The sequence below is a fragment of the Stylophora pistillata genome, chromosome 1 (assembly GCF_964205215.1).
Source record: "Stylophora pistillata chromosome 1, jaStyPist1.2, whole genome shotgun sequence".
In the NCBI taxonomy this organism is placed as follows: domain Eukaryota; kingdom Metazoa; phylum Cnidaria; class Anthozoa; order Scleractinia; family Pocilloporidae; genus Stylophora; species Stylophora pistillata.
This window is the reverse complement of record NC_142519.1, coordinates 21,440,792-21,451,896: the sequence shown is the minus strand read 5'-3', so window position 1 is coordinate 21,451,896 and position 11,105 is coordinate 21,440,792. Positions and strand designations below refer to the sequence as shown.

At 38.5% G+C, this 11,105-nt stretch overlaps 2 protein-coding genes across 3 annotated transcripts; both read right to left on the bottom strand.

Annotated features, from left to right (window-relative positions):
- Nucleotides 1-3,075: 3,075 nt before the first annotated feature.
- On the bottom strand, nt 3,076-6,144 carry LOC148741660 (von Willebrand factor A domain-containing protein 2-like). The gene is made up of 3 exons (XM_088752924.1): nt 4,916-6,144; nt 4,265-4,675; nt 3,076-3,900 (listed from the first exon to the last, which is right to left on the bottom strand). The coding sequence occupies exons 1-3, from the start codon at nt 4,983-4,985 to the stop codon at nt 3,602-3,604; spliced, it is 780 nt and encodes a 259-aa protein (XP_088609050.1). The 5' UTR covers nt 4,986-6,144; the 3' UTR covers nt 3,076-3,601.
- A 1,281-nt stretch (nt 6,145-7,425) lies between these two features.
- On the bottom strand, nt 7,426-11,105 carry LOC148741659 (collagen alpha-1(XIV) chain-like). Of its 2 annotated transcripts, XM_088743913.1 has the most exons (3): nt 10,896-11,105; nt 9,172-9,570; nt 7,426-8,068 (listed from the first exon to the last, which is right to left on the bottom strand). In XM_088743913.1, exons 1-3 carry the CDS (start codon nt 11,017-11,019, stop codon nt 7,764-7,766), a joined length of 828 nt encoding a protein of 275 aa, XP_088600039.1. In that variant the 5' UTR covers nt 11,020-11,105; the 3' UTR covers nt 7,426-7,763. The 2 variants fall into 2 exon arrangements, 1 of the variants encoding a protein (XP_088600039.1); XR_015994927.1 differs by lacking the exons at nt 7,426-8,068; nt 10,896-11,105 and adding an exon at nt 9,832-10,349 and having other exon boundaries at nt 9,445-9,570.

Sequence of the window (11,105 nt, the reverse complement as noted above, 5' to 3'; positions counted from 1 at the left end):
GATTTCGCGGACTTCATCTATTTTCGGCGCCAGTGACATGACGTTGGAGAGAAAGAACGACGGCATGAATAGCTTTGATGACTTTGCAGGTTCGGCTTTAGATGGTGTAGGTGGAATAGCGAGAAGGTTGGCGTTATTACAGTATTTGTGACTGGACTTCAAACGGTAGGGGCCATGGTTGGCTGACCTTGGTGAAATAACTGCAATATGGCGGTGACGATAAACTTCTCGCTCCTTCACTTGTCGTCCAGCTCTGGTACCGCGATAAGATGGCCATTTCCCACTATGAAATCGAAGAAAACCAAAAGAGAGGCGAACCTGGACCATTTTGCGGCAGCAGATATAACATTTAAGGCAATAAAATTCAAAAATTACGGAAGCAGATGAAACCTCGTGCTGCCTTGAAAGGCGCATACATTAAAAATGAATTAAAAGCGATTATTGGATTACCTGTAAATTCATTCAAAGACAAGGGATTTAGAGGGTCAGTGAAAGAGAATGTTTTAGTCTAGATCAACGTACCGCCAACCGAAATTTTTCTCTAAATTATTGATTCAGTTTAGCACTGAGCAAAATGTGTTTTGAAAAATAGGAGACAGTAACGTTTGTATCTCTCGTTAATTTTCTTCTAAACTTCTGTTTGACTTAAAGTGTACTTTCACTTCCACTTTTTCCGCATCTTCTTGGCTGTCACCCAATGATTCTGTAAAATGTTGATTAAGGAGTTAAATTTCATTTCTGGTGGCTCACAAAAAAAATACGTTAATACGTAATACTCGACTCCTATCGACCAAGTCCATCCCCAGCCGAAGAAGCCAAGCTTTCTAAAAGCGTGGGGTCACTGTCAAATAGAAGGCACACACCAGATTGTTAAATCGTGTATATTGAACCCTAAGCCGTGTTACCTAATGTGACTAAAAAGGCCCCCTCATGACACCCCAGGACCCTCCAGGATCCCCCTAGCTACGCCCTTGATCTCAACACCCTGTCAGGTCTCCGTGACAGTCACGCAAGACCCATTCATATCCCGAAAGGTATGGGTAGAGAGTGGCACAATGCGAGTGACATCATGACTTGCCTAAGAACACAACACAATGACCCCCTGGTGTTAAGTGCACAAACCAATCATGCCCGGTGTTTTCAGGCGTCCTCCCCTAACTCAGGTCTCAACAACTAAACTAAAACGATGAGCAATACTTAACCTGTCATGTATCGTTTTAACGCAGCGTAGTTCAGGCTTGGACACAAGTTGCTCTGTTTTATCAAAGTCGCTGTCATAATCAAGACCGAACGGTACGAAGTAAGGAGGTCTCCAGAACAGCGGGGAACAGACAGGCAGTCAACAGCTTTCTACATCGAAACAAGTTTAAACGTACGCTTTAACATTTGAAACTTTCCTCCGCAACCTTCCTCATAATCTTGTCTTATAACCTAGGTCCTCGAACTTTTATTGTGAGTAAAAGAGGTGCATCAGATCTAGGATATTTTACTGAGAAATTATCAATGCTAACTCGATTAACTGATTTAATGATACATTCATGTAAATCTAAAGGTTTTCATGGCAATGAATTGTTTGAATACTGCGTTGGGACATAAATAGGATTAAAAAGATAAAATACATTACAATGGGGAAAAATTGTCCCGCAAAAAATTGTTATTCATTCATTAAATACCTGCACTTCCACGCAATTTTGAAACAGCTGATCTGAGCTCAGTTCCTCCAGGGCCTGGAAAATTTCATGAAAATTTGAAGCACAGTTTTTGATCGTCCTTTTCTGACATAACTCAATATTTTCGACAGATCTCACACAGAGCATTAAGATCGCAATGACAAAGACAAGCTTGTTACGCTGTGGAACCATGTCGGTGATCTTCTTTTCAAGTGTATCTAAAATCATCACGAAACACGAGAATTGTATATATATATATATATTTAAAAACAACTCATTTCCTTCCCCTTGCCATGGAAATTTAAAGGACACTGACGAGATTTGTAAACACAATCACGACAAAAAACTAATCTAAATCAACAGGGTGACATGGTTTCTTCCTTGTTACATATTAACATTTCAAACACCTTAATTTTATATTGTTTCCAATCGTTTATTGGAAAAAGCCTCCGGAGGCTGTTCAACAATATGCTTACAAGTTATTTCCTCCTTATGAAATAGCTATCCTCGAGTGTTTAGAAATCGTTAGGTATATTGATCTAATTCTTTAAACAGATATTGTGATTTTGTCAACTATACAATAACGAGGAAACATCATCAAATTTTCGTTTTCCTTGTAAGCATTCAATTAATATGAAAATAATAGTGAGATTTTGACAATTTAGCACGTGGAAAATGGAATCGTACGATGTTACCTTTGCAGGATAGGGTGTACGTGATTGTGTGAAAATGTCGAGCCAAGGGAGACAGGTTAGTACCTTATCGGCCGAGCTCTCGGAGCGATCAAATTTCCAAATCGTCATATTGTCCCGTTTAGATAAATGTAGGACTAAAACACATTTCCTGAGACACTGAAAAAACCCGACACAGAGACACTGGGATGTAGACTTTGCATAATCTCATGAAAGTCCAGGCTGCCAAAATCGTACGACAAGTCTAAGGCATTCGTGTCATGTATGTATTAGAGGTGCATCCATACCCAGCCATTAATCTCATACTATGACTGAGCTCTGCTGAAGTCAATCTCGATCTCTATGATAAAGAGAAATTTTACACGAAAGTTTCCTAATCAAGAGTCGGTTGGTTTACTTCAAAGAGTTTTCCAAATGAATCAGAAAGAAAAGGGTAAGTCATTCTACCCCACCCCCGTTTGTCAAAAAGCCAGCCATAGGCTCTCTCTCTTTTTTGACTGTTTTTTCTTTTTTGATGACACAAATTACTAGTTGACCTACAGTTGATATAACGAGATACTCAAAATTCGTACAAGGCAAAGCCAGGAGCCCATCACTGATGGGCTCCTGGCAAAGCCGATAATACAAGCAAGATTTTACTAAAAATTGTGTCTTCTTACTTAACAAATACAAATTTATCGAAAAGTCAGTTGAAGCATGTAGCTCTAACCACTAAAATTGCAACAAAAACCCCATTCTATGAAGGAAGACTTCTATTGCTAAACAAGATGCGCGATTAATAGTTGAAAATATTCTGTAAGCTTCGTTTACAAATATACAAAGCAGAAAGTTTGCCGAAAATTTGAAACTAGTAGTGCTATTTTGAAAATGTGATTTTCACTGAGTGTATCAATTTTGGATCTTATGTCATTTCTTCAGTTATGATGGTCAATATTATCCATGCTATCCCTTGGGGAACTTGGGAGCACAAGAGGTATTATTCAGTGATGATGATGATGATAGGAGCAGCCGTATGAAAAAGGACGAGCAAAGATGGCCTGTTGCGGAAAATTGAAGAATCTAAATAGTCGGAGTGTGTTTCAAATTTTGCTAAGTTTAAGCTTTTTTCAAATACATTTTGACGAAACTAATAATTAGAGAAAATTTTCATCTAATTCAGGGAAACTTGTTGAAACAATAAATCTTTCCTTAAAAACTAAGTTTCAAACTTAAGGAGGGTCTATACCCTCTTTTGTTCATTTAGCAAGGAAGATCAGTCGCAGCATTCATAGCATTCAATAAACTAGGAGCGATATCCTTTACAATTTGCTTCACCACTGCCCAAAGGTCAGAAGCCACGTAAAAATACTTTTCCGGCGGACTAGAAGCCACCTCCATTATCTCCGTTATGCCATTAAAGTAGCGACCAACGCCGACAACGTAAATTTCTACACCACTTTCCTTTAGTTCTTTGGCCTTTGCTTTGGTGTCGCTCGGGGAATTGGATCTCCCATCTGTGACGAGGAAAACTATCTTCTTGTCTGCATCAAGACGTCCACCTAAAAGACATGGAAAAAAACCCAAATGAATTTAAGGATGAACGAAGGAAATTAAATCCCTCTTGTGAGTTTCATTTAAAACTTCTTGATTGAGAATAAATTATGCGTAGTTTGGACGAAGGCTGACGATTTCGTTATACAGCGTTACCATTTATGGGATACTTATTTGTAACCCAGGTTAACTTCACTTGATTATTCCTAATACTGAGTTTCTCATCAAAAATTCCAGAGCCGAGTGAGGTAGAAGTTTTCATTACATTTCACAGTCATTTATGCAACTTCTTAACAGGGTGTAATATCCCAAAGGCCTAGTACTATTTAGTATTTTTTCCCTTTTTCAGTCTCATTCTCTTGGAAAATTTACCTGACGTGCGATCTTCAAATAGTTGCATGGCTTTCACCAACGCAGCATGAGTGTCGGTTCCCCCTCCTGGGTAAGTGATTCTATTTATCTCACTGGCTGCGAAATATTCCGGTAAAAAATTGAAGTTCACGGTGGCTGAGTCCGAGAATGTGACCGCTGAATACTTGAGGTCAACGTAGATGTTTTTCATAGCTAATAGGTAACGAAGCGCCTTCTTTGCCTTCTCGAATCCACAAGATCCAACTGATCCTGAACCATCCATGAGAACAACAACATCGTGAGCCTCTCTTGAAGAAGGTCTTTGGAACAAACCCCGAAATCCAGCACCAATTGGAGGCTGCTGAGATTTAGCTTTTACGAACTTTTCTTCGAGTCTCTTTGCACTTGCTTTGTTACTGAAAACAACAAGGGCTGAAAAAGAACCAATAAAATGAATCTCCTGATATCATCTATGAATAATGGACTAATAGAGGACAGCTCCCCTTACAAAGAGCCTATTCATTAGCAGTGGAAAAGATAAAGTTTCTTACGTCTTTAATGCAGGGACGGACATTTTCCTAGTCCCAGACATCGATCAACTTTTAAAAAGAACTTAAAATAAACTATGTCTATAACTTACTGAGATTTCAACAATAATTTAACACAACTTACCCCGAACTGGTTCTGTGAAGAATACCAGCAGGCACACTGCAGAGGCGACATAGAGGGAAAATCTTGACATCGCGAAGTCCTTCGTTTTTGTCTTGATAAGATCTGACTTGCAGCTTTGAAATTCACTAACTGCTTACACGTCTTTTTATGGAGAAATGAACTTCCTTGTTACTCTTTACCTTTGATAAAGGTCAGCTATTTGTCTCCAATTTTGGACCGTTTCAGCTGGCAAGGATGACAGGTTCTCTGTTTCATCGCACGTATTGTTGTTATTGTATTTTTTTCCTTGTTTTCCAAGAAATCCGGGTAGAGAAACTAGATTTCTCTTACAATATTTCATCATTGCAGGCTCAAAAAATTTAAGATCATGGCCACAAGGATCAGGCTTAAAAAGTGCATTCGCATGCGGTCAGAATTTCTTGAACATTGTTATTTTTCCTTTTTTTTTTTTTCCTCTTATGACCTTTAGCCACCAGGACGTTAGTAGCATCACGAGTATTGACAAGGTGTACTGAAACCTTATTATCCCACGAGTGTGTCTTTTATTGAGATCAAAATACTGTTCGAGCTAACATTTGATGTCTAAAGTTAACCTTCCTGAAGGTACCTGTAGCCACAGCTGCACGTTTAAGCGCAATAACATTGTGGCAGTACATTGCTAGAAACCTGTCAAGAAAGATTGTCTTTGTTTATTGTTTTGTTTCCTCACGTATTCGTGATGCGGATTGAAAAAAGGTGCTCGGCCCGATTTTAGTTTTTCACTCCCCCTAATATACATAGGTTAACTGATGAGTTTTTTTTTTTTTTTTTTTTACCATAACTTTTTAATGATGTGTAGCTTTCTGCAAAAATATCTACTGCTCCCAAGGCGGATCATCAAACCTCATGTCTTTGGCGCCTGCTTTTCAGACTTCCCCCAGCCGACCCCTCCCCCCCATTGAAATTTTGTTCTTCCTGATACACCGTTGTAGTTCTGTTTCCTTTTCAGCGTTTTGTACATCAAAAATTTCAGCATGGCTTTACTTCTGAGAAATAAAACCAGATTTATTGCAATACTCTGATAACATTTTAAAACGAACTAACGTAGACTGGCGAGGGAAAGAGGAAATGCATTGATTCCGTGACAGATGCCACTTGGTTCCACTTGAGTCGGCCTCCAACATTTACTTCCGTGTCACTGATTAATTTATTCTGCCTTCGAAGCGACTAGCTAGCACAACCAAGGCTTTAGAAATGAGTACGGAGTAATATTCTATACCTCACGGCAAAGTGACTCTGCTTTGGGGTTTGGTGCCAATCCATATACGGTTAAAGAAATTAATAACAATATTATATAATTTATCAAGACTAACTGACTTGTAACATGCACCTCAATTAATTGAAACCAGGGTGACCTTGTAAGATTAACAGCTGACACTGTAATTAAAAAGGATCACTTACATGACTGTTGTATATTTTGGACAACTGTAATTATTTGTCTAAACCATGTCGAATGTTGCTAATTGAGAGTTTCTTCTTCACTTCTTGGTCCCGGTAATTTGTGTCATTAATGATAAGCATTTTTTCACTCTTAAAGCCATTTTGTTCAGTAAATGAAAGGAAATAAGACACCACTAGAAATCCCGGCTAACTCGCATTCCTAGTCACAAAATGATCACCTACATTCAATCTGATATACGTTCGCTCTCGCTGTTCTTATCTTTTTGAGTGGTATCGTGAAACTTAATCATTTGGCGTGTTGTATGCTAACTTCTGTGGCTATGTTATTTATTTCCTTGTTTTATCGTCATTCGTTTTCAAAATATGCGAAACTTTAATAGACAGAAATAGCTCTGTGTTTCATGCCTAACTTTACTACCAGTCATTACAATTTTTCGTTTGATCGACCTTTTTACTATGTATAGAACTTGTAATGACCTCTCCGTTACGCGTTATGTGGTGTAATTTAAATTGTAGCAAAGGTATACGATACGTTTCCTTTTCAGCGCATTGTTGACAATAGGCTTGACCGAAATAATCCTAGATACTAACACTTTGATCATGTTTCCTTGTTTCTTCGAAAGCGTTTTAGTACAAAGCGCTGACACGCATTTTGAGAAGAAGTTTGAAGACTCCACTTTTGTAGAAGTCACGAATCTCAATCAATGAATCAAAACATCGGATGACGCACTTCAGAAGGCAATTGGGACTCAAGGTAATGCATATTAAATATGATAACATTCTTGGTAATATTTTCTCTCGGAGTTGACTCAGGTGAGTCTAAGGAAATGTGAAAGTTGTAGGGGATATTACATAATTGAGCTTGGACTACTTAAGGCCAAGTAAAATTCCTAGTCATTAGGTTGTTTTTAAATTCCTTCGTCTATCCATAAATCCCGCAGACGCACTCCTCTGCACTGCCTTCTTATGTGTTGTGCCTAATTTTGGCTTTTTCTCCCTTTGAGTGTCTGACAAAAAGTCTCCTACAGACCTTGACGTAATAGCATAAATGACAACAATTGTTCAAGCCATCTAATTTAGTGCCTTCGTTTATTACATTTATTTACGAAATGTTCACTCTTTTTGAAGTTAACTAAATTTTTTCTAAGGTATAAAAGCAAGAGAGTCCTTATTTCATTCAAAATACTAAAATACAAAATGAACTCAGTAAATTCTCTATTTTCAAAGGTGCTGAGAAGAATTTCTATGGTGCTTCACCTTGAATCCATTACAATATGATATTCAAACTCAGGTGAAATAATGAGCTAATTAATTAATGACTAAAATAAGTTAAATTACAGTGCTGTTCCTTTCAAAACACAATCTAAAAATAGAAGGCAAGTTTGAAATAAATCCTTATGTAGCCATTTTAACATAGTGGCTTATGATTCAACTTGGTTGCATATTTCTTGGGAGCAACTAACTTAAAAGCCAATTTTGTAACATCTAAGAAGCCCGACATGTCAGTGACACGGAATACGTGGTCTTTACGAACTGGCGAGGCTACTTCCACGATTTCACTGATTCCACTATTGTAATTCCCGACAGCAACGACAAAAATCTCCACACCACTGGCTCTCAGCAAGTTAGCATTTGGTATGGTCTTCGAGGAATCAACGTTTGAATGGCCATCGGTGATAAGAAAGGCAATCTTAACAACACCCGGACGTTTTCCTTTGAAAAAGATTAATGAATACAGTAAGTGGGTTTTGCAGTGAGCGTATCTCACGATTATATTTGTTCACTAAAAATCCTAGTCATCTAAGCTCAAAGGGTGAGCGACTTTGAATTCCTCCTTTCAGTACCACCCTCGAATCAAATGTAAAGGTCGCGAGAATGAAGAGAAATGATCACCAATTTAAGAAGCTCCACTCTCAAACAAGTTATCCCTCTTGAACAAAAACTCATCTTTCAAACCGGCAGTCTAAATCCCACAGGGATCAACGAACACTTTTCATTCCACTAATTTATTCGTGTTTTTCTCATTGCCATGTTTCTACCAATAACGTAGCTCCATTTTCTGCCTTTAAAAGCACACACAGCCCACAATTCCTCTATTCGCTCCGACGAAGGGCTAACGCTCGAAACGTCAGCTTTTGTAATCGTTACGGTGGATAATTTACCATTTCAACTTTGTTGATAAATCCAAATTATCCCTCTTGGTACCCGGCATTGGAAGGGTAAAGAAATTGGTGCGAAAGATATGAATCCATCATTAAAATTGATTTGGAGACAAGATTCAAGTTTGTTTACTGTTATGGTCTGGATCTTTTCAACGTTGTCTCTTTCATTTCGTTTGTATTTGTAAGTGTCCTAAGAGAAACTGTCTAGAACTAAACTGTGTGACTTGTGACGAAAACGAAACATGTTTAGAAGCTGATACCTTGCTATTTACTTGAACATAAGACCGGGAACAACACTAGTTGAAACACAACAGTAAAGTATAAGACAAGTTCTCATTCCTGTGTTTTCTTTTTTTTTTTGCTTTTTTTTTACTGTTTTGGTCTATACATCATCAACGTTGTCACTTTCTTTTCAGTTGTAATTGTAAGTGTCCTAAGAGAAACTCTCTGGACCTACACACTGTGTGACTTGTGACGAAAACGAAACACGACGCATGAACGAGCGGAATTTCAAATACAGTTTTGAGGAGTAACAAACCCTAACACCTGTGCACCCGTTTTATTTTTGAGTTTTAAACTAAGACCAAAACTAAACAATGTTAATATTCCCTATTTAAAATTAAAACTTCCGATCGAAAGTAAATTTGTACATACCTGAAGAAGGATCTTCAAAAACTCTTTTTGCTTCTGCCAACGCAGCCTGAGTATTAGTTGATCCTGGAATATAGGGAAGGTTCTTTATCTTAATTCCTGCGTCCGGATTAGCAACGAAATTAAAATCTGTCGTGGCAGTACTTGCAAATGTAACTGCCGCATATCTGTTGTCATATCCTACTTCTGACGCAATGTCAAGCATGTTCTTCAAGGCTTGCTTTGCTTTTTTGTAGTTGCAGTCCCCAATCGAGCCTGAACGATCCAGAATCACCACGATATCTTCCTGTGTGACCTGCCTCTTGCTCCGTCCAATCTGAGACAAGTACGAGAGGGGTATGCGAAAGAAATTGGTCACCAGTTTCGTCGCGGTCTCATTTTTAGTCGGTACATGTTGAAAAGCTGAAAAAGAATATAGGAGTACTCTTATAACTAAAAGTTACTTATACCATTGCCAGAAATTTGGGACAATATGGCGGAGGCGGTTCTTATTTTACAAGCAAAATGGCGCCGAAACAGTATAAGAAAATGTATAGGAAAATATTGTTTTTTTCAAATAGCTGTCTAAGAATGGGAAATTCTTTCGCTGCGTACTTGGAAATGCAGCCGCATCAGTTAAAGCGCCCATCGCTACGAAAAAGAAATACTCAAATTCAAGCCTACCTTTTCCCAAGGTATACGAGTAAACTCATAATTCTGACTCCATTTTCCATTCAAACTCTTAAAATGTGCTTCGACTAGGTGTTACAATTCTATTGTCGTGGGAACAACCTTGTGAAGATTCGCAACTGCGTAGTTTGATATGCATTCTACAGAAGTTTGCTCAACTAAATCGCTCGTAAACGGTCGAATATGTTGGCCCACAAATTTTCCTTGAGCCAGGAGACTCTTCGTAATTTTACAGAGCTCAAAAACCCAATAAGCCATTTTCAAAAAGCCCAATTTTAGGTAGGAAGAACAAGAAAGATACAAGTCCCTGTAACCGCACAATCTGGCCGCCATTTTCCCTGTTTTGACGTCTCCTTTGGCTTTCTGGGATAGTACAGTACTAGGCCTTTCACTGACGGGGTTTTACGAAAATAGAAAGTTACGTGTTCACTTCACTTCCACCGCCGCCATATTGAATTCTCTGTAATACGATATACCGCTGACATTTCGTAACGGGCTCGAAATGTCCCCGATTTCTGGCGCTCCTCACTGCCACCTAATCTTTACACAGTCGAAACACGTTCACGTGTATTAACTTGAATTGAAATCCTAAGCAACGTCAAGTTTTTACCGCATTTCTACAAAGTATATATTGCGGGAAAGCTATCCTTTCGCACATCAAACGCATTGAGGTCATAGAGAACTTTTAGTTGTACACAGATATGGTTATGTACTCGATTAAGATTCTGGGAGCACCTAAACCAGTGTTTTCTAACGTAAAAAAACCGAATCGGCTGAGGTTATTTCATTATAAAAAATGGGTTTCTTTATTTAGATGCATCTAGTGCATCTAGATGCAGTGGTCTTTCAACGCCAGATAAAACAAGGAGTTTGCCTTCTCTCAGATGATCCGTTCTTAATGTCAAATCTCGTTCTCGTAATGGTTTTAGCTGAAGAGTTCAACATCTCAAGAGCTTTACTAAAATACTGGCATTTATGAAATGTCAATTTCCCAATTTGAATATAAGTTACGGAGACATGGCGATAAAATCAATTGACCAAAGTACATTTACACTTACACTGATAAAACTGTTGATCACGTTTTGGAGTTGGTCTGAACCAAAATGGGTTCCTGCCAAGACATTGACCAGTTAGAAAGGCAAGGATGACGATCACAGTTAATCGGTAAAACACCGGAGCCATTGTTGGAACAGTTTCTCGCGAAGAGATTAGCCTCAATTGTTTGAAGAGATCTGTGTTCTTTGAAGACTTAGCTGGTTGTGACGGCT

Coding starts and splice junctions, on each gene's coding strand:
- LOC148741660 (XM_088752924.1), bottom strand. CDS start 4,985: ATGTCAAGATTTTCCCTCTATGTCGCCTCTGCAGTGTGCCTGCTGGTA. Junction 4,676..4,915: donor CTTCACAGAACCAGTTCGGG/GTAAGTTGTGTT, acceptor GTTCTTTTTCAG/CCCTTGTTGTTTTCAGTAAC. Junction 3,901..4,264: donor ATTTGAAGATCGCACGTCAG/GTAAATTTTCCA, acceptor CATGTCTTTTAG/GTGGACGTCTTGATGCAGAC.
- LOC148741659 (XM_088743913.1), bottom strand. CDS start 11,019: ATGGCTCCGGTGTTTTACCGATTAACTGTGATCGTCATCCTTGCCTTT. Junction 9,571..10,895: donor TGATCAACAGTTTTATCAGT/GTAAGTGTAAAT, acceptor ATTCTTTTTCAG/CTTTTCAACATGTACCGACT. Junction 8,069..9,171: donor TTTTGAAGATCCTTCTTCAG/GTATGTACAAAT, acceptor TCTTTTTCAAAG/GAAAACGTCCGGGTGTTGTT.